Below are 23,534 nucleotides of genomic sequence, written 5' to 3'. Positions count from 1 at the left end.
AATTTCAAGTTTTCGACTCTGGATTTCTTAATTTCTCGACTTTTTTAAATTGTAGAAGTAGATTTTTTTTACTCAATTTTTCGAATTTTCAGTTTTTCGATTTCTCGACTTATCCAGATTTGAATGTTTCGAATGTTCAGTTGTTCAATTTTCCGATTTTTCTATTTTTCAACTTTCAAGTTTTTCCAATTTTTCGATGTTCTGATTTTTTAATTTTTCGTCTTCTCAATTTTTCAAAATTTCTTTTGGGATCTTCCAATTTGTCGATTTTTCATTTTTCGATGTTTCTGTTTTTCATGTTCAAATTTTGAATTTCTCGGTGTTTCAATTTTTCGATGTTTCGATTTCTCGATTTTTCGTTTTTCCAATTTCTTGATGTTTTGATTTTTCAATTTTTCAAAGTTTCGGTTTTGGGATTTTCTAATTTGTCGATTTTTTATTTTTCGATTGTTTAGTTTTTCGATTCTTTAATTTCTTGATTTCTTGAAGTTTTTTCACAATTCGATTTTTAGATTTCCCGATTTTTCAATTTTCCGCTTTCCCAATTTTTCTTCCATTTCAGTTTCTCGATTTTTCAGTTTTTTGATTCTTCATTTTTCCGATTTTTCTATTTTTTGATGGTTTTAAAGTTTGGATTTTTCGATTTTTCGGTTTTTAGATTTTTTTTTACTTTTTCCGACGTTTCGATTTTTCAATTTTTCGATTTTTATAAATTTCAGGGTTCCAATTTTTCATTTTTTTGATGTTTCGATTTTCCGATTTTTCAACTTTTCAGCTTTTCGATTTTTCAATTTTTCGATTTCCTAACTTCGTTTCTCAGTTGTGGAATTTTTTAATTTCTCGATTTTTCAGTTTTTCGATTCTACAATTTTTCGATTTTGAAGTTTTAGATTCTTCAATTTTTTGATTTCCCAATTTTTTGATGTTTCGATTTCTCGATTTTTCAGTTTTACGATCTTTTAATGTTTCATTTTTTTTTGTTTTGTTTTAGGTATTTCAATTTCTCGATTTTTTAATTTTTCGATTTCTCATTTTTCCAATTTTTCAATTTTTCAGGTTTTTGTCGTCCCAATTTATCGTTTTTTTCATTTTTTCGATTTTTTAATTGTTCAATTTTTTGGTGCTTCAATTTTTCGATTCTTGAAAATTTCAAGTTTTCGACTCTGGATTTCTTAATTTCTCGATTTTTTTAAATTGTAGATTTTTTTGACTCAATTTTTCGAATTTTCAGTTTTTCAGTTTTTCGATTTCTCGACTTATTGAGATTTGGATGTTTTCGAATGTTCAGTTGTTCAATTTTCCGATTTTTCTATTTTTCAACTTTCAAGTTTTTCCAATTTTTCGATAATAATAATAATAATAAATAAAATATTGGGATCTTCCAATTTGTCGATTTTTCATTTTTCGATTTTTTAAATTTTACATTTTTCGATGTTTCGAATTATGAAATTTGCGCTATTTCGATTTTTCTGTTTTTCATGTTTCAAATTTTGAATTTCTAGGTGTTTCAATTTTTCGATGTTTCGATTTCGCGATTTTTCGTTTTTCAATTTCTTGATGTTTTGATTTTTCAATTTTTCAAAATTTCGGTTTGGGGATTTTCTAATTTGTCAATTTTTCAATTCTTTAGTTTTTCGATTCTTTAATTTCTTGATTTCTCGTTTTTTTATTTTTCTGTTAATCGATTTTTCAATTTTCGATCTTTTAAATTTTACATTTTTCGATTTTAAAGTTTTTTCACAATTCGATTTTTAGATTTCCCGATTTTTCAATTTTTCGCTTTCCCAATTTTTCTTCATTTCAGTTGCTCGATTTTTCAGTTTTTTGATTCTTCATTTTTCCGATTTTTCTATTTTTTGATGTTTTTAAAGTTTGGATTTTTCGATTTCTCGGTTTTTAGATTTTTTTTTACTTATTCCGACGTTTCGATTTTTTAATTTTTCGATTTTTATAAATTTCAGGGTTCCAATTTTTCATTTTTTTGATGTTTCGATTTCCCGATTTTTCAACTTTTCAGCTTTTCGATTTTTCAATTTTTCGATTTCCTAACTTCGTTTTTCAGTTTTGGAATTTTTTAATTTCTCGATTTTTCAGTTTTTCGATTCTACAATTTTTCGATTTTGAAGTTTTAGATTCTTCAATTTTTTGATTTCCCAATTTTTTGATGTTTCGATTTCTCGATTTTTCAGTTTTACGATCTTTTAATGTTTCATTTTTTTTTGTTTTGTTTTAGGTATTTCTATTTCTCGATTTTTCGAATTTTTCGATTTTTTATTTCACATTTTTCGTTTTTTCAATTTTTCGATTTCATTTCTTGACATTTGGATTTAAAAAATTTTTTCACTATTCCATCTTTTGTTTTCCCGATTTTTCAGTTTGTCGATTTTTCAGTTTTTTGATTCTTCAGTTTTCCGATTTTTCAATTTTTTGATTTTTTTTTAAATTTTGTATTTTTCGATTTTTTTTTCTACATTTCCGGCGTTTCGATTTTTCTTAATTTTTCGATTTTTAGTTTTACGGTTTTCAATGTTTCAATTTTTTGATGTTTCTATTTCTCGATTTTTTAACTTTTCGGTTTTTCGACTTTTCAATTTTTCTATTTCTCAACTTTATTATTTCAGTTTTGTATTTTTTAATTGCTCGGTTTTCAGTTTTTCGATTCTTCAATTTTTTTATTTTTAAGTTTAAAATTTTTCAGTTTTTCAATTTTACGATTTTTTTGATGTTTCGATTCCAAAATGCAAAAAAATATATAATTTTTCTAAGAAGCGGGATTTCAAGAGGGAGTTCTATCGAAATAACCTTTGACCAATTTTTTTTATTAATAGTTTTCTTATGTCCGATGATTTACACTTATCAGTGTGCATTACGTTGTACCATTAACGTCACTGTCACGTTTATTTACCCGAGGTTTATGTGATAAAGCGGATGACGTTTTATCTACGAAATAAAAAATGACTGATAATTCTAACATTGTAGCAACACTACTAACCTTTTTTAAATTCAAAGTTCAATGAATGTCAGTAAAGCTTGTCTTTTTCTTTAGTCTTTCATTAATTATTTATTTACTCCCTACTTCAATTACATTAAACTGTAATAATAAGTATTTCGAATGAAACATAATTACCTGCTTCTCCTATTGTAACGGAAATAACAGTCTCAGATTTAATATTTTTTGTCAACAGTATTTTAATATTCGTGCTTTAATTTGTTTATTCGCAAACATCTGAAGCTCCCCTTTTCAAGAGTTCAAAACAACAAAACATCGTCAAGCTTCTTTGTTCTTCCATACAGAGTGTTCTGTTTTTGAGACACGACATAAGTGGAACACCTGTATATTTCTCCATTTATTTCCAACCTCTCGCCACGCCATAAACCTCCATCGCCGCCTCGTCCCAAAACAACGCCCGAAAAACTTCATCAAAGCATCTGTTTCAACTCTTAACGCCATAGCGCCACTGTTACATTTCTGAATTATCGTCGCACTAGCGATTCCAGCAACGACCGTACCGACAACTTAACAGCGCCCCTTTCGTCTCGAACAAACAAACCCGTTCGGTCTCGTTTAATTAGCGGCAAAAAGCGGGACCTTTAATGAAGAGTTCTTACGAGTTGGCGATCTGCCAGAACTAGTTGATATTCGTCCGCAATTGGCCATTCTCACCTCTAGCGGCCTTCTACTTAGAGCGGTAGTAAACGGATCGATGGCGGCAACGTATTGCACGCTCCGGCCGAACCGCCCCCGTCGCGGCCTTGTGGGGGCGGCGGCCCCGCTGCGACGATGATATTCGGTCACGGTCGTTTAATACTGCAGACTTATTCGCGCCTTTGCTTTGCTTCAGATGGACGCGTCTGAATGCGAGCCAAAATCGAGGGCATAAAAGGAATTAATTGGAGCCGGGGCGCCCGAGGAATCCGGGGGCCTGCGACATGTGGGCGGGGGCGGCGAACGCGATGAGGGAAAGTAGTGCGAGGGTTGAGTTACACCGGTTCTTGTTCTGATTCGACGATTTTTATAAATTTTCTCTGTTAGTTCGCTATGTCACAGGGATTAGAAGCAATTTTCTTAAGTCTAGCCAGCGGCAACTATAATCCCCCTTGGCACCCTCCTTTTGTTCACAAAATGTTGATCTAATTAACTGATCCAGAACAAAAACATTACACCCGGCTACGCACCCTCGCACATCAAACAGAATCTTAACAACTTACTATAAACACCTAGGTACTATTCTGCATTTAATAATCTCCTAACACGTAAAGCTTCGTCTTCACTGCTGCTTTATTAGACAAATGCAAATACGAAATTTGATTTGCCTTTATAACTTCACTCAAACTGTCGCAGCAACTCCCATTAAACCTTCTCCTTAATTCAAACTCATGCGAAAGATACACATCGGCAAGGACTCCAAGGACCAAACATGAAGTGTCTGAAAAACTCCCAGCCGAGGGCGCTCCCAAAATATGTATACGTTTTCGTTACACGATCGGTGTAATCGCGCGTCCGCGACGGACGCCGCGTTGTATGCTCGGTGTATTTAACTCGGCGCCATTTCAAGCCGCCTCTCGCCGCCACAAAGTGTGCAATTAGCTCCTGCGTTAAGTTTTGATGCCGTGTACCGACGTTCTTGAATGTGTAATTTCGCCTCTCGGCAAGGCAGGGATAATTAGTCGGGATTGCTCTCGCTGCCGTAGCGAATAATTGTACCTCGGAATAATTTATACCCTTTATTATTGACTGAATGCTCTAGGTGTAGCAAACGGGCAAGAGGTTGTCTCGGTGTCGTGTCGTGACGGACCAGCACGTGCTGGTCGGCCCGCGAAAAGTACACTCGCACGCGACCTACTAGTTGATGTGATAAATGCTGCTACTAACTCCCTACATGTTCAGGAAATGAAGTGGAAGGGTGCGATTAATTCGCGCAAGTTGGCAGGTTCTTGAACGTACCGAGTCTCAGAGCTTGAATTTTTAATGTCGAGTTGAATCTCCTTAATACATTTTTTTGTATGACGTCATCAATTTTTTGTGGAGATGTCAAAGTTAGCAAAATGTATCAGTTTCAAGTATTCAGAACAATTTGTTCGAGAAGACAAACTCATTCAAATCAAACTAATTTCTGCGTGACATTCTTTCCATGCAAGGATTTTAAATAAGTAGACAGGATTGCTCGATCCGTCGAATTATTCTGCCTCAGCGGCGTGACTGGATGACGTCACATGCCGACCTAATGCCGACCGGCTCGCTAGCGGAGCATTAATTTTATTCGTCTACCATTTAATGTAGAGGTGAGAATAAGACTAAAAAATGTGATTTTTTTAACTATTGAACGGGTAACAATATCTACTTCAATATTACCATACGAGGATACAAAAAATGATTTAATTACTAGCTTCTAAATATGGTAATCTTTTAAGACAATTCAGAGAATTATTATTGACGAACAATATCGAACTGAAGCAGCACGTAAACAGTAGATATAACAGTATTACGTAGTGGGGTAAAAAAAAGTACTAAATAAGTGCCTATGAAAAGTATAACTTTAAACAATTCAGTTTCATAATCTGATTCTCCACTAGTCGTGAATAACCGAGTGAATAACGCTATAAAAAGTCCATTTTTTTTATCCAAGGTATGTAGTTTATAGATTTGTAAAATGCGTTTATTTGGGGGCTAAAACTAATAGTGTAATAGTAAAGTAAAGCAACATTACCTAGGTAAAATGGAACAGAGTTGTAAATCTCACTCTAAAATACGTATATTTATATTAGTTTTGTTTTGTATGAGTAACTGTGATTAATCTTTGAAACCTGAATACCTTGGCAAATAAAGTACTCATATTATTTTGTAAGTTTATTTAGTTTCCTGCGTTTTTTTCGTTCTGTATCCGTATTTTGAGCAGATTGACTTGATTGACTTGCTCTTTTGCGACTCCTTTTCTCAATAAGTTTAATGTTCATATAGTTCATTCGTATTATCGTTCTTAATTTGCAAAATGCCCTAATGATATCCCTGGTAATCGTCGTTTCCCTTCGGTTTATTTTTGTGGTTAATTTTTCAATTATTCCTGAACACTTTTTTAATGCATCACCATGGTGCTGCTCAAAATAAATGTTCCACTTTTTAATCTTAGTATGCCATTCTCTTGTAGGCTGTATAAGACCACCATATGATAACTGTTGGACCCAAGACGGTAACTGATAACTCTCTTGCTTTTTCTTATAAGTGAAATCACCGAGTGTAGGATTCGTGTTTCTAAATTTTTTTGCAAGATAGCCCGCGATATATTCCAAAGCATCGTTAGTTACTTCAGGACAACTTCTACTAACGTCAGTTGTATTCAGTTCCGATGAAGACGATGCATTTGAAGAAAATGAACTGCTGCTATTCTGGGTCGATTCGTTTTGTAATTCTTCGACTAATGCATCGGATATATCGATATTGGCATTTTTTAGAACACTAGCCGATATATATTCCTCTGGAACTACATCGTGTGTGTTTACTTGACTGTCCAAAATGCCTGGATTTTTGCCCAAAATTATTAACCGCATCCTTTGAATGGCAGCGTTGGGTGTTGGATGTTCGTCTGGTCCTCGACTTCTTATTTGAAAAAAAAAGTTTTCTAGACAATCTTGGTTTAGTTTGTGTGTGCAAATATATTTTAAACTGCCATAGGTAGATTTCAGTTCCAAAAAAAGTTGCTTAAGTGACTTTATAGGCATCAAAATTCCTTTTTGAAAAGTTTGCAGGGTGTTCTTTCCAAGTGCACGCATATTTTTTGTTGTGTTGTACATTTTATCTAGACTTTCATCTTGTTCTTGTAAATGAGTTCCATATGCCGATTTTGTGGGAATATTAGCCGTTGACGTATAACTGTTAAATATGTCAAACCATAGGTTGACAATTTTTATAAATTCCGCTGTATTTTCGGCCAATTCTGGATCTTCTCCTGGCCTGTATCTTTTTAAAGCTTCTGCCACGGTATTAGATAATAACTGTGCTGCTAGACGAACTTTTTGTCTCTCGGTTTTTTCAGCTCTTACATGTTTCACAGTAAGTTTATAACAAACATTAACTTCTTTGTCTGTATACTCCACTAAGCTCTCTAATGGTTTCTTATTGATGATAATATTTTCATCTAACTTGAAACCTGTGTCTAATAACCAGTTGCGGATCAATTTTAACAAATGCGGTGCATCTGCAAACATATAAATATTTTTATTTGTTTGAGGATGCTTAAATGACGTATTATTAATATCGACGCCCAACTGCTTCCAAAGCCCCACATTACTGCTGCCACAGTCGCTAACACATCCCACAACGTTGTAGTGTATTTTATAAAGTTCTGTAACTATATTTAAAAGTATCTCTTTAGTAATTCTTTGATCAAAACCAATAAACACAGGCTGCTTCCATTTGGAAAATAATCCGCGAGCCATAACGACTTGTAATTGGCTATATGGACCAATTATTTTATCTGAAGCGACGTTGTATTCATATAAAGATTTAACTTTGACTTCATCAAATGCCAGCACAACCGTTTTCTCAAAATCAGACATCTTTTCACCAGCTAAAGATAAAAACCGTAAAATTTCTTTTAATATTCCTTCATCCAAACTTATTTTTAAAGCCCATCTTCTTAATGTTGATAAACCAGGTAGGGGATAGTTTAATGTATTTTTTACGTATACGTATGCTTTCTTGCTATAATACCTTAGGGTAAAAGCAGCTGAAATTTCATTGGATGTCCAATTAACTCGTTTTTTCTTGTTTGACAATAGAGCAACTTGATTCTGCGTTAATATTTTCTTCAAAACATCTTCTGCTTCGGATTTTTTGGCCTTTATATGATGGTTACCGCAACTGCTTAAGGAGATTTTTAAACTTTTTTACTTCCCGAGCGTAAGCAAAGGAAGTATTGTAATCGAGTCCGTCGGCCGACTCTCTACTTTTACGTTTTCTCGATCTTTCATGACCCCTAGAAGACGAAGAAATAGGTCTCCCATTTCCGTCTGTCTGTCCGTCTGTCCGTCTGTCCGTCTGTCCGTCTGTCCGTCTGTCCGTCTGTCCGTCTGTCCGTCTGTTGTCACGGATTTTTATTAGACAGATAATCTCCGAAAGTACTCGACCGATTGTTGTGAAATTTTGTACTTATATTAAGAATATCATGTAGATGGTAAAACGCTAACCAAAATTTGTCGAATCATCCCCACCACTAAAGCGATGACGTCACTTCAAAATTGTACATAGTAAATGGGTTTTCAATTGTATAAAATAACATAGTCCTACACATGTAGTTTACAACTCTGAATCGACTTTTCACCCGAAACGTCCAGATTTTTGGAAAAAAAATCAAAATTATAAAACAACATTTTGAAATTTAATTTTTAATCTGCTAACCAGAATGCTTTGAAATGTTGCAGATGTTTTAAGGCTATAAAGAGCATCATAAATCTTTAGTCAAAAAATATTTGCTTATCCCCTCCAAAAACTTGATGACGTCAGCTCAAAAGTTTGTGGAATAAATCATATCTAAAATGTACAAAATATGATGAGTCTGTACTTGTGAACTATCACTCCATTAATATTTTTTGGATTTGCATATACAGGGTGACTCAAAAAAATTAATGAATGCGTAAATATATTTTATTGATTTAATCAGGAACTACAAAACCGAATGCTCTGAAATCTTGCAGATGTTTTAAGGTCATAAAGAGCATAATAAATGTTTAGTCAAAATATATTTGCTTATCCCCTCCAAAAACTTGATGACGTCAGCTCGAAAGTTTACCGAATAAATCATATCTAAAATGTACAAAATATGATGAGCCTGTACTTGTCATTTATCACTCCATTCATATTTTTTGGATTTGCATATACAGAGTGACTCAAAAAAATTAATGAATGCGTAAATTTATTTTATTGATTTAATCAGGAACTACAAAACCGAATGCTTTGAAATCTTGCAGATGTTTTAAGGTTATAAAGAGCATAATAAATTTTTAGTCAAAATATATTTGGTTATCTTCTACAAAAAACTGATGACGTCAGCTCAAAAGTTTTCCGAATAAATCGTATCTAAAATGTACAAAATATGATGAGTCTGTACTTGTGATTTATCATTCCATTCATATTTTTGGATTTGCATATGCAGGGTGACTCAAAAAAATTAATGAAGGCGTGAATTTATTTTATCGATTTAATCAGGAATTACAAAACCGAATGCTTTGAAATCTTGGGAATATTTTAAAGTTATTATAAGCATGGTAAACTTTTGTTCAAAATGTATTTGTTCATCCCTCCTAAAAAAATTGATGACGTCACCCTTAAATTTTGCTGAATAAATCCTATCTAAAATGCAAAAAATATGATGAGTTTCTACTTGTGATTTATCATTCCATTCATATTTTTTAGATTTTCTTAAGAGGTGGTTCAAAAAAATTAGTGAAGTCAATTTATTTTATTGATTAAATTAAAGGCAACACTTATTATTAGTATTACACCCCAACCAACCCAATTTGGTAGACACAAAATTTGTTAAAGGAAAAACTCGGTTGAAACATAAGGGTAGCACGCTTATTTACATCGACTTTAACATTACAGACCTGCATTTGTTTTATGCGTTCACTTGATTCCGCGAATGTGAAATAGACATGTTTATAATCAACCAATTGTGAATTTCACCGTCAAGAATTAAAATAAAACCCAATGTTTTATATAATAAGCGGAAGTCGAAGCAATAAAACCGACGGTCGTTTTGTTTACAGTTTCTGTGTTTGGCTCTCACGTATGCTGTTACGCCTGTCATCTTAAATTAACAATGTTTATACATACACGATTTTCAGTTGCCTCTGATACGTAGGTATACGTGAGTAAATTGTTTCGTTATTTTATTGATTATTACAAATCAATATTCAAACGACTCAATTCATTTTCCCGAAAATTTGAGAATATAATAATTTTATTCTTAGTATTACACTACATCTATCCCAACTGATATACGTGTCCTTGCAAAAATGTTGATGACGTCATCGCATTTTTTTTTTTAAATTCCCACTACAAAAATGTAATGAGAAAAAAAACACAATAGGCATGCAGTCGTCAAGTTTCCGACAGCGAGGGAAGTACTGTCTAAACTCTTTAGACCAATTTTTTCTTATAGTACTGCACTTGCGAGTTCAATAGTTTTATTTTTTGTTTATATTTTTCTTCCATGCGTTCATATTTAACTTTTAGGTTGTTATATTGATGCAATAACTTATCGTCTTCTTTGTTGTGTGATGTGGAAGGCTGAGAAAAAAATTCCGTGGGAAAAGTTCGGTCCGGGATTGCAGTTTCTTCAATGTCAGTTTTTGATTCTTGTATTTTGTGTTCCGCTAAAATATTTTCAACCTCTTCCTTTTTTTTCTCTCTTTTTATATCTGTTTGCACGGTCAGAGGAAAAACTAGGGTCTCCATGTTCTTGTGTACCTTTATGCAGACTTGGTAAATTTAAAACTGGAAGAGCATTATGTTTACGATTATTTTCTGCAGATAAGCTTGGTTTAAAACCTAGTAATTCATTTTGCAGATCTCGTTCATAGTCTTGCTGCGTAAAATGAGTAGAACAAATTACGCTAGTGTTAGGATTCATCTTGTCGGCCCTTTTACATCGTCGAATCCACTCATTTCTAATTGTAGAAGAAGTCAAATTGTTTCCCTGAGGAAATCTGTGATATATAACTTTTAGGCCTTTTTTTTCGTCTCAATCAAACTATTATTGCAACCGAATACGGCGCATCGCATTCCCGGCATTTTGAAATTATCCTTAAGTTGAGTAGGGACCCTATTAAAACAAACTACGTATTTTTTAATCATATCATAAAATATAAACTGAATTTTGTAGATTCATTTTCAAACAGATTTCAAATCAATAATATTGTGTCTGTTGTTTCAAACAAATAAAAAATGAATAAAAATCACGATTTACCTAATAAAGAATTTTTTCTAACCAGCAAAATGTACAGCCAAATGATTGCACAAAGAAAATACAAATTAAAACAACTGTAGTTCAGTATTAATTAAAGTAATGCAGTGAAATATCATAGCAGTACTCGTTTAAACGCGTTTAAACACTGTTGTCGAGCGACAAACTTCCGACTCAGAGGTCTGCGTGCTACGTCACTACGGACGATTAGGTAGGAGTGGGGCGATATATGTATACACAAGGTATAGCGATCGAGCAATCCTGTCTACTTATTTAAAATCCTTGCTTTCGATGTATGTATGTAAATAAACACTTGAGAGTCAGATTGCTGTTATCTAGTGTTGAAGGACAAGGGTTGTTAGAGATGGATTATTTTAAGTTCAACATGGTGAGTCATCAGAATCTGACAACGGACTGTCAGTCAGTAGCGTAACATGCACACATCAAAAGGGGGTGGTTTTTAAATTTATTTTTTTAAATCGTAAACAATAACACACGGAAACAAACTTAAGTGAACTGGTCAACACGCTAGTACGAATGCGAATGAATTTATTAGGCACTGGTTATTGATACAAATCGAGAAAGCCCAGTTTGATCCAAACGTGGCTTACTTCATGTGAAAACTTGATTAAATTATGACATCCTCATTCATCATAGATTGTATTTAACATACGACATATTGTTAATTAACTTGGCACTTGACATTTTAAAGTGCCTTCAATATTCCTGAACGTTTGATGCAAATTAAGCAAACAGTAATTCGACGTGGAGTATCTTTACATTATCCGCGTTTATATTCACTGGAAGCGGGCCACTATTTAAACATTTATATACTAATATGAACCCTGCTGAATTCAGTTACACAACTGGTTAATCATGAACACTGCAAACACTGAAACGTTTTTCAGAAATTCTGCCCATTCTCTTAAAAACTTTTACAAGCCATAGAAAGCCAAGTTTCTCTACCTCATTTTGACAATAGCTCCTCGGAGATCCGGGAGTTTCATAAAAGTTTAGGCCCTCTTTGAAACGCTTGTTTGACGATCTTCGCGAAAAATTACCTCCAACGTCTGCGATTTTTCCCTGTCGACTTAATAAAGTGCGCAGCGTGACGTCCGTCAATAAAAAAATTAGGAGATAAGACACCGGACGGACAAAACTAAACCGCGTGCGGTTTTACTGCGAATCGACGAGTTTCCATCAAACGAAAAGCCGACGTCGAGTCTGCGACGTTCGATTTTTTCGTTCCGGATAACACAAACAACGAGTACTTGTCTCGGTCTAATCCAGTGATTGGCAGCTTATCGTCCCCGAAATCCCGCATTAATAATTTTCAAATAATAACAACATTATCATAAAACCGCTTGTACACGTTACTAATTCATCGCAGAAGCGTGTCAAACATATGTCACGAGTGTCAAATCTAACAGCCGGATTTTGGGACTCCGGCGAACAAATTGGTTAGATGAGGTACGTAGCTGTAACGATTTAGTTATCTCGATATGTCACTCGCTAAACAATATGGGTGTCGGAGTGTAACCTACTTTCCAGTTTAAAATAAATTTCCAGTTTTTATTGCAGTTAACTTTTTTGCGAAAAGGAAACTAGAGCAATTTGTAAAGCGGCTATTCTCATCAGTCTAGTCTGGTTTACAAATGATGGTCGACGAGCAAGATAAGGGGTGGAGAGTTCTGTAGAACGCCGAAGATTTATGCTCGTACAGAGATAGTTTTTTTATTTTAGATGGGAACGAGCCCGACTACTCGTTTCCGATTCACAACGAATAACAACTACAGTAGTTTGACTTGACTGGACTAAATTCTGTAGTAACCACCAGGTATACGAAACAACTTGTTCTTAAACCCAACTTTTACCGCACGAAATGCCATTTTTATAAACTTTAACACATTAATTAAATTTTCAGTTTAATGCCTGGCGTTTATTAAGCGAAGTCCAATTAATTCTCCGAGGCGTGATGAACAAATTCGGGCGCGTTATCAAAATTTGCTCATATTCACAATTTAACGACAATAGCTGGCTTATTGAAATTAATTATTTTGTTATCTCGACACACGTTCTCTAAATTCTCACGTAATATGCAGAAAAATCACGCGAATGCCCATTTAGAGCAAAAATGAACACTCGAAGTGAAGTAGGTCAGCACGATTTGCGGAAAAGCGGTTAAGCCGTTGAAAAAAATATATTTTTGTGAAAAATTTAATTAAATCGGGCAGCAGTCAATAAATCAAGCGTACTGCATCAATACCGACAGTGCCTGCATTAAGCTGTTTATCAATTCGGCAATTAATCAACGACAGATTATCGTTATCAGTTTATTAAATCGCCGCCCAAAATTCGCAGCGAGCCAGCAAATCTAGTTTTAATTTAAGAAATGATTCGGCTCGAGTATAAATAAATCCATTCAAATAAAAGTGTCCGTACGAAAGCCATAAATCACAATTTTCGCGCTCTAATGCGATATTGATTTATCTTTTGGGGAATCTCAAAAACGTTAACTGGATGTTAATAGGTAAGTCGGTCGCATAATAGGCGCCGTTGTTATTCCAAATTTAAATATATTACCTGCCGTAAGGCCATAAATAAATAGCGTATGTGACACGAATATAAAAATGTAATAAGTCTGAGTTTTGGTAAACGAGTCCCTCGCTCCTGGGGACATTAATCATTTCGCGCAAACGGCGGCTAACAAGGCATGAACTCGTTTCATTCTTTCGACAGAACCGATGCGAAACATTACTTGGACTAAATGATTTTTTAGTTTTGGGAAGGGAGCCGCTGGAAGGGCGGCATGACCTGGATTTTAGTAGGGGTTGCTGTCCACAGTAATATTTTCTCTGAATCTAACTAGTATCCATCGTTTAATTAAATTAATCACTTAGCTGGTGGCACCTTGATTAAATCAGTGAAACACATATTTGGTTTGTCAGGCCATTTATACTCAGGACGCAATTTTGTATCCACTTAAAATTCTAAAACGTGATTATTAAGGGTTGGACGGCACAATAGCACGACTGTAAAATTGGTTCTTTATTTTCAGTAGGCGCATCGAGCGTTACGCTTTTTCAACGTGTAAGTTGGTGTTCCGCTCCATAATAATAACGGACAGTCAGTATACTCCAATTTTAATTCTAAGTGACCTCAATTAATTGTGTAAGTACTCGAGTGAGTTTAGTTGGCCAAATAAAATAATTAAAAATAGAAAACATTTGACAATAACAACATTTAAAAAATTACAGAAAAACATTAAGAACGGTAAAACAGTTCTAAATAATGAGACTACCACAAATATTTGAAAAAAAAACAACAACAGATACGTGCAAGCTATTATTTGTGTCGGTATTCGAGAAGCCAAGCTTTCAACAAACATACGAAAAATCAACGACTGCGACTGATCAAACATTTAGCAAAAAAAGTCGACACGAGAACACGTATTGTAGAGGTTTCTTATTACACTGTTTCCAACATCTTTCAAACTTTAATAACATCTTGAGCGCTTCCGTTTCAATAAAACACTGTTCCTTCGTACAATAAGACAGCGCATGAAACGACAATTGTTATTTTATGACTTATTTTCGCCATAAAACTACGATCTTCCCTGCACAACAATCGGAACATCCCGGCAAGTGCATTTTATAACTCGTTATTGACAGTTGGTATTGAAGCGATAGCGGCGCTATCTATATTTTACGACCCTTAATATAACTGCTACTGGTTATAAAACTTAAGTATGAATGATTTAATAAAAGTTTCTTTTGTACTTTTTTCTCGCTTATTGATCAAGAGAGCGGCTGTAACGAATGAAACTCTCGCAAAAAAGGAAACTATGAAAATGAATGTGTGTATTGACCTGGCGTGTCGTCTTTGTATAGGGGTGATTTAACACCGAGTGACCGCTGATTGAAACGCAAAACTAAAACTCTCCTGGTTGATGTTTATCCGAAAATAGAATCCCTCTTTCCGGACGAGAAAAGAGTACTCCAGAGTCCAAACAGCCGGCATCTCTTCGGCCCACTCGGCGTCACTTGCCGTATTGGATATTAAAGCCAAGTAGCCATTTTCGAGCATCATCCTGCGGCCTCCTCGGGGGAGTTCCCCTCGTTCCGGGTGGCTCTTCTTGAAATTCCCCCGTTTCTGGGGTCGGCCGCGACACAATAAGTTTAATTCGACGGAAATTCGGATGGCTTTCTCGGGATAACATTAATTAACTTAGTGTCGTACTTAATAAATCACCTTAAACGCCGCTAAGTTAAAATTAATGGGGGCGGAGTTTATTTTTAATTAGTTTGGAAAAAGTGTAATAATTCCATCGGGGTAATTGAGTCTGGGTTAATTTGCGAATGCAGGTGCCGCAAAGTTTCAGCAGGTTTGGGGAAAAATTGTTTAATTTAAAAAAAAGAAGTTTGCTGCCGGAAATTGAGTTGGATCCGAAGTTCTAGTTAAATTGATTTATTTATTTTATTTTGACCAGCCGTCTGGACGGTGAATAGCTGAGATGTGAGGCAGACGGAACTTTATATACGGGACGGTGCATGCCACGCCCATTTCTCCCACTTTAAATAAGACTACAAAGAAGTGGGGAGAGCAGTGTTAACGTTCAACATCTCTACTTGAACCCATTTTATATGATATTGACGATATTTGGGACATTATAAATTGAAATCTGCACAGAAACAGATTTTTGTTCTTTTTTTCCTTTCTTTTTTTTTTTTTTGTTTTTGTTTTGAGTCACTAATTGAAGTGTTCTTGTCGTTCTGATTTTAAGCATTGACATGTTTCCGTTGTTTTCAGTGTCCACAATATTTAAAAAAATCCGAAATAGGTAAGTTTAACAGTACTCGTTAAAACTTAATACACTGATGGCTTAAAGAAGATTATTTTTGTTATTGCTGCTTTCCAAGCCAAGTAGGTCTGCCGTTTCCGTCTGTCTGTCGTCTTTTGGCAGTGTTATGAGAGATAATGTCAGTGTTTTATATAAAAAAAAAGAATGTCGTCCGTTTGGAAACCGTTTCTGATTTTCTTTGTCGAAAAAGAATGTAATTGTCGGAGTGGCATTTCGCGCCCTGATTAAATTACCCTTGCGAAACGCCTCCCGAGTCCTCGAGAACCCGTACGACACAAAGAGATCGTTAACGGCAATTTAATTTAGTTGCGCACTAGTTGCCCAACAAAGCGAAAATAACAATTTCGTCAACGCAGGATTTTCGTCGAATTTTCTGTTATCGACACCCTTCATTAGTCGCCACCATGTCGGAATAATCCCCGATCTCATAATTGCGTTACGTTCGTATTCAAATGAAGTTCGGAACGAATTTCACCGCAAAAAAGCTTTCGGGTTAAGTATTGATTTGGAGTAATTAAGAAAGGCTTTTACTGACAAAATAAAATTAAAATAAAATTAGCTTCAGAAGCGGGCTTTGTTCGGCATAAAGGAGAGATTTCGGGGATTTCGGAGCCGGCGTAACATTTGGCCTTTAAAATCCAAATCGGGCCTCGATTGGGACATTTGCAATGCAAACGGAGCTGCAGAGAGCTCGGTCGACAGTCAACTATGACATTTTGCATCATGGCTCGTGTATTTTTTAAAACTTTAGAAAAAATGTTTTGATATTGCGTCGGGAACGACCTTTCCGAGCGGCAGTCGTGGTTAAAATTTTACGCGAAATTGGTTTTGGTGTGTTGGTTTTTGCTTTTATGAAACGCTGGCCGAACCCTACGGTGTAATGTAGTTTTTGTTCACTGAATTGTTTGAATTTTCCTGTAAAAACCGGTCGAAATAAGTAGATTAAGAAATAGCAAAAAATAGTAGTGGTGTTGTCCAGGGCTCCGATATCTCCTTCATTGTTTCTGATTTTCTTCGATGATCTACTTCACACTCATGATTTACGTTTATTATAACGCTCTATTTGAATTTATTCCCCGCAAATAATATTGTTAATTTTTTGCTTATTCGGCTACACGTATTATTATTAATCCGGCTTTAGCAGTGTGCTATCTACACAGCCTGGACTAATTAAATTTATTATTTAATTTTGTTCGAAATTCTGCCTACGCCACGTTCAGCCGCCCTCTTTTTCTCCTGGCGGCTGTGTTCGCGCGTAATTTATGCCCTATTTGATAATGGTTTCTTCGGAGCTCATCAGGCTAAAACAATTTGTTACTAATTTAATTAATTCAAATGATGAAAGCAAGAACGAGAAAATCGTTTATCATTCTCGGCTAAATTGCTGCTAGTTGTAGGTGAGTTTTTGCTGGAAACAACTTCATTCAGTAGTTTGGAATTTGTCGGTGGCGAATTTTTTTATTTGTGTTTCGTGTTTAGGTTTTCAGAAATTTAATATGTACTATGAATACAAAAAAAATTAGAATTTGTGTAACATTGTTAAAACGTCAAATTCTGATCCTAAAAAACTAGCACTCGTCCACAACCTACACCCTAATAAAAGCAAGCAGGTTCGAAAAAATCAATAAATCACAGCACGCAGCAAACATTCGCAAAGGAGCGATCCAAGTTTACAAACAAAACCCGTTGTGAGTTCTGTGTCTCGTTTCCTGAAAAAACCCAATAAAACAGGATAAAACCCAGAAAGCTTATTCACGAATCTATAATTAAACATAATAATACGTTTTTTAGAAGTAGCGTTTTATGTAAATAGTGTTTAATCTATTTTAATATCTCGTTACACTTGGAACGAGTAAACTAGATAATGAAAACATAAAGTGCCTACCTACCAATTACACAAAATCAGGCACCGTAGATGGAGTGGAAGTTTAGCGATAAAATATGGCCGTTATCTATCGGTAAAATTAGCAAATTTACGAAAAACCGTGAAGGGTTCTTGCGTTTCGTCCTTCCACCACTATCTCACACTTTCCTTGTTGGTTTTATCCTCAGAATTCATTTGCTTAAACTGTTTATATGACGTTGACAAATGGTGCGCTTTCGTGTTATCAACTTGCCACAAATCACAATCCACTCTGTTAATTTTTCGAGTAACTTGTGTTATTAGTTTATTATTTTCATTGCTAACTCAAATTGGCAGCTTTTAATTATCGGTGCACTTTAAACGATGAAAAACGCCCGAAGGTTTGAAAATTTCCGCCTTCAATTACAAACCTCATCCAGCCTTTCTTTTCCTTTTTGCGCACATAATTACCTCCTTGTAAAAACGGCGTTCATGGCGAAACGGCAAGCATGAGAGCTACTCCTGCAACGATTAAAATCTATGTTGATTATTTCCTGAAAATTTTAAAATTAAATTGCGCTTAATCACGGAACGACTCGTGATATAATTTTATGCACGAACGTACGGGAGCGATTATCGCCTAACAGGAATGAGGAATGTAGCGTTTTTCGTTATTTATTATTTTCTATTTTATAAGTGAGAGAGTTCATGTGATTCGGTTAGTCAGAGGCTAATATAAGCCATCGCCATGCTAATTTCGGACGTTGTCTGTTGGCAGGAGGTATAAAAACAAACCGGGCTATTGTGATGTACGTAATGGTGGTTCCGATTAATTGGGATGACGCAGCCCTGACCTTAAGGCTATTTCTGATGGTGGGGGCTTTTTGGAAAGTCCATAACGACCATGGATGCGATTTTTTGCGCGATACGTAGTTTCGAATGTCATTTGTCAGTCGCGTGAATAATAGCGGTGCGAGGGCGACCCTTGAGCAACCCCAGATGTTATACTTTTGGAATTTGTGTGCGATAGTTTTTAAGTTAATGCAGTTTGCATTCCTTTGGTTAACATTTAATATTCATCCTGACAAACCGTTTTAACCTGTTAGGTCTGGAATTTCGGAATGATAGATGACTTCAGATTCACTGGCAGTGAAATTACACCCACGCAGCACTGAATATCTGTCATTTTCTCCCTCGACCTCCCATAATTATATCGACCCAAGAGTTGGACAGGTGTTGAAGTAAATAAATTACATTGCTCAGTAGGTGCCTGCAATTACCGACAATTGCATTAATGTTAGCAGACGTCCTCCTAAAGACATGACCACTGTATGTCTTGGTATTTACTCGAGCTCTCATAATGTGAAAAAGTACACAGGTGGAGGAAAGAAATAAATCGTTAGCGGAACATCTGCGATCGTTCTAGTGAAAACCCTTTGAAAAGCAATAAATATATCCATTCAGGCACCCACCGTCCTCCCCATTCATCTCTGCCGTTCCAATTAAACTTAAAAAGCGCAGTTTTCCGCATTTCCTCTAGGAAAGAAAACGTTTCCTCTGTTAATCCCCAGAGTAAGCTCCATATTTCTTTCGTAATATAAGCCGACATGTTTAATATTTATTTGCTTTATAAACTCTGCAGCTTTGTATTCTTTGCTCCTCCACGATTTACAACCCTACGGTCTCGTCCGTTTTAAAAAATCGTGCGCGTTGTCTCCGCGTGCTGGGAATTGAACTCACGATTCCAGATTTCGACGTAGCTTAAGCGAAAAATTCGGCGAGTGGTGGACGAAGCGACTTTTAATACTCCAAAATCGTCGCTTTTTTCACCGCAAGCCGACTACCATTTGTTCTATTGTGTATTGTGCTAACATGTTTTCTTTTGTTTCAGTATGTGGAGATATACACGGTCAATTTTATGACCTTATGAAATTATTCGAAGTAGGGGGACCACCCGCTAGTACAAAGTACCTTTTTCTCGGTGATTATGTTGATAGAGGATATTTTAGTATAGAGGTAAGCATTTAACGTTTTCGTTTTGTGTGATTGCGTCGCGCCCCGATTTCAACAGGAGCAATCGAAAAACGGCTTTTATTAGTGGTAAAAAGCGTTATTGCAGCTCAAAACGAACAATCATAATAAAACTGAAATGTTGGCGCTACTGCCAATCAATAACAAACTTTATCGACGTCGTCATTGCAACGATAATAAACAGGGAAATTTTAATTTAAAACATTAAGAGGAAAGTCTCCTGCACGTCGCTTAATCTAGTCCTGACTGAAAAACTGGTTTAAATACAAAAAAACGACTCCCAAGTGCAACGGGAAAGTTCGCAGACGATTTATGTGATGCATTCACAGAGGGTTCAGACCTAACCCCAATTTTAAAACTCCAGGAAAAATTTTCTAAACCGAATTAATTTCTTACCATCCCACGTGTTGTCTGGATACATACATTTCAAAACATATTTGTTAAAAAAGCGTCATTTTTTTGTCAGGCGTTGATAAGCTGAATGAAAAATAAAAATTTTTTGTTCGACAATTGGAAAGCACTGAATGAATTACATTTCTTTTTTTGTTTACGTGGCCGCATGATAAATGATTTTAATACCAATTTGTACGTTTCTCTTTCATTTATATCATAATTACGTACAATAGAAGGTTTAAAATTCGCCATAAATTTATTTCATCGTTCTCCACGTTTCATATCTCCTAGGATATGTAAAAGTAAGTCTTCCAATTCCGCCTGCTTGTCTTTACGTCTCTTTGGGACGGCTAATCTTCCAATCAAAATTCGTCTAATCATGCAACTAAAGATTAAAATTGCAATGTGGTTCAAAATTAAAAATTGGGCCGCAGGAGCGACAAGGGCATAAACCCTGTAGATTTAGCTTGTAACTACCACGACATTGCGTATCATTATTAATCAGGCGGCACCATAATTTTTCTTAGGAAAAAGAGTGTTATTGCATTGCCTGATCAAGCAAATTTGCAATTAAGCGATCCACCTGTTTCAAGCTGAGGTTGTAGAATAATTTATATTTTTCAGGCGCTTTTTTTTTCCGGTCGTTTATGGTCGCCTTTCGCGCGCCACTAATGGCGCTTATTAGTCTAAAATAGTAAAAACTTTTAAGACCGGAGCCCAGCGTTTTTCCGGGAGAATTTAGTACCCGGCTCGAGGCTCCGCCGGGAAACTTGCAGCAGAAATTTAGGGGCTTTTGTGGGGAATGTCTTTGAAACAGGTGCTCCGGTGACGGCGGCATTTTAGCGTTTTAATGAATGTACGAATTTTCTGCTTGCATTATTCCATATTCGAGAATTACTTGGGGCGGGCTTGGGGGAGATAAATAATTCACACGGGAGAAATTCCATCAGTCACGTCGGGAGGACGAGGGGGAGGGGGTTCGGGGCGTCGAGTTAATTATAAAATGCTCATGTAATACGTGGCTCGCAAAAGAATCTTGGCGTCGTGGTGCGCTGTGCTTTTGTGATTTATTGCGGTTTTTTGAGTTCTTAAAGTTTTTGTTTTTGCGAGGTTGCTGATTATTTCGTGTCGGATAACGACATTGTGTGTATGTTTTTTATACATATATATAATGGCATTCATTAATTAAATCCAACTTAATTAAGTGTGCGGAAAATGGTTTATCTGTATTTCTAATTAAGGCTATTAGTTAAATTAATGTTGTACAAAACTAGTTTAGCAGTGGGATAAAATTTTCGTATAGCTCGAGTTCTAAAACAGTGAATTTGAACAGAACGACTTCAGTATTTAGCGACTGGCGATTATAACACAGAATTATGTTGTTGAATAACCTGAAAGATAGAACGTCCACTCTGCATCAATTTTTTTTCGATTCCACTATTTTCCATTAATTCATAATTGTAGGTTTAGTTCAGCAAATGTCACAATATGCCTTCTCATTAAAACAGTTTATCCAACAGCAACAGCTAAATCATAGCCAAAGGGAGTCGCTATTTCTGCTTTGCGAACGTTACATCCTGCCAAACGCAATTTCCTCTTTTCGATGGTATTTTTCAGCAGAAAAAAGCAAACAGTTTTGCTCTTGCACGAACGGCGACCACAACAACCAGTAAATATGATAAAAAATTGTACACTTCAAAATGAAAATTTTAATTGGTCGTTGCGATGAAAATCCATGGCGTTTTTGTTGTTCAAGTCTGACTTCATCGAGTGGGTTTGGGGTTTGGCATGGGTTTATTTAGTTATTATTCGAGCATTTCGCACCATTATGGCATCCTGCGTGTGGGCAGTGTAATTCCTTTCACAATTTATTGATTTATTTATTTACACAGAAATTAATGTCTGTATTGAGCTAAACACGACGATTAATTTAAAAGTTGCTTTGATCTCTGTCATGGTGTTAACTATCTAATGAACTTTATTGGATATTGGTGATGAGTAGGCAGTTGTTGGGTCGTATACCCACACGAGCTATTAAATCGAATACACTTCTTCCAGTATCTAGTTTCCGTATGAATGTTGGAAGTTCTGAAATAGAAATAGAGAAGCGCAGAGCCGCTAGCTGATTTATAGATTGTTCGGGAGAATCGATTTTGGAATCAGGTGTGTTTTAAACGTCGATTGTAATCTCGCTCTGTCCGTATACGTGTACACAACGCGAAACACTGTATACTTTTTTTTACATTTTTTGTTTATTATTGAACGCAAAGAAAATGAAAGTCTATGGAGTGTCAACGTATTATCGATTTTTCTTATCATCAAATTGACTCCACAATTGCCCGCTGAAAAATGGATCCACTCGCTTTATCGACTTCCTACCTAAAAGTTATTCTCTAAATTATGCATCAGAATAAAACTTTCCGCTTCCGATAAAGATTTAATCCAATTAGGTACTGGAATGCTCCAAAATTATTAAACGAGGTGGCTGTTTTATTGAGGAGCGGATTTATATACGCAAAATTTTGCTAAAATAAATAAACTGACCAATAAAAACAAGTTAAAAATTGTATCGTAAGGACTAGAAAAGTCATATTATACAAGAAAAACCAGGCAGATTTCGCATTGCGGAATATAAAGCGCCATCCAGGCTAGAAAATAGCTTCACAATGGCAAAATAATCTGGAGAACTTTGAAACGGGATTCGTCGTTTTGGCATCGCGGCACAATGCAGTAAGCTCATTTCAGCGATAGAGAAACACGAGCGCGCCAAAATGCAGTTTGCAGCTCTTTGTGGAGATTTATCGAACGCAACAGCTCAGCCTTCTAAAATTTCAAAATAGCCGTACACAATGAACTCATTAAAATTTGTCGGAACGGGCGAATTATAGCAGGAAACGTTTCGAGGGCACCTCGTATCGCATAAAATGAAAATTTTATGTCGTCGTTACGTCTAAAGTCGTCCGCTTTATTGGTCTGGTCGAGCACTACGCAATCTAGAAGTAAAAAATGCAATCACGCGGTATTGGATAAAGCGGAATTTTTATACGTATGGAAGTAGACGGCTGTATCGATCCATCGGTAAAAATTCTAGAATGTCGCCACATATATTATTGGAGCAATTTAATGAAAAAATTCTCCCGTAACATGGTCGCCGCATTATTTCAGCGGCGAATTTCGCTTTTGCCTGGTTTACGACTGTTTGGATTCTGGCGTGGAGATGGAGGATGAGATCGTTTGCTGCGGATCTGTACTTTATGAAAATGGAAATGTTGCTCCGAAATCGCCGCTGGCTGTGCGGAGTTCAAGCGTTTGTTCTGATACGTACAAACGTAAAAGGCTCTTTATCAAATTGGAATCAAGCGGAACGAGATTTCGGGATCGGACTCGCCGGATTTTAAAGTCAAGTTGCAGTTTTTTGAGAGATGGCACGCGGGATCGAATGATC

At 35.8% G+C, this 23,534-nt stretch overlaps 1 protein-coding gene across 5 annotated transcripts in view; it reads left to right on the top strand.

Moving 5' to 3' along the window:
* The window catches only part of LOC135127597 (serine/threonine-protein phosphatase 2B catalytic subunit 2-like), a 130,682-nt gene that overhangs the window by 67,166 nt on the left and 39,982 nt on the right, over nucleotides 1–23,534 (top strand). For all 5 annotated transcript variants that reach the window (XM_064054089.1, XM_064054088.1, XM_064054087.1 and 2 more), the window contains exon 3: nucleotides 19,557–19,681. In XM_064054089.1, coding sequence (XP_063910159.1) covers nucleotides 19,557–19,681 — 125 coding nt within the window. The remainder of the gene's footprint in view (nucleotides 1–19,556; nucleotides 19,682–23,534) is intronic.

Source organism: Zophobas morio, unplaced genomic scaffold, assembly GCF_036711695.1.
Source record: "Zophobas morio isolate AGI-343-1 ecotype UQ-CSIRO unplaced genomic scaffold, CSIRO_AGI_Zmor_V1 ptg000012l, whole genome shotgun sequence".
NCBI lineage: Eukaryota > Metazoa > Arthropoda > Insecta > Coleoptera > Tenebrionidae > Zophobas > Zophobas morio.
The sequence above is the reverse complement of the archived record's forward strand: the minus strand, read 5'-3'. Positions and strand labels throughout refer to the sequence as shown.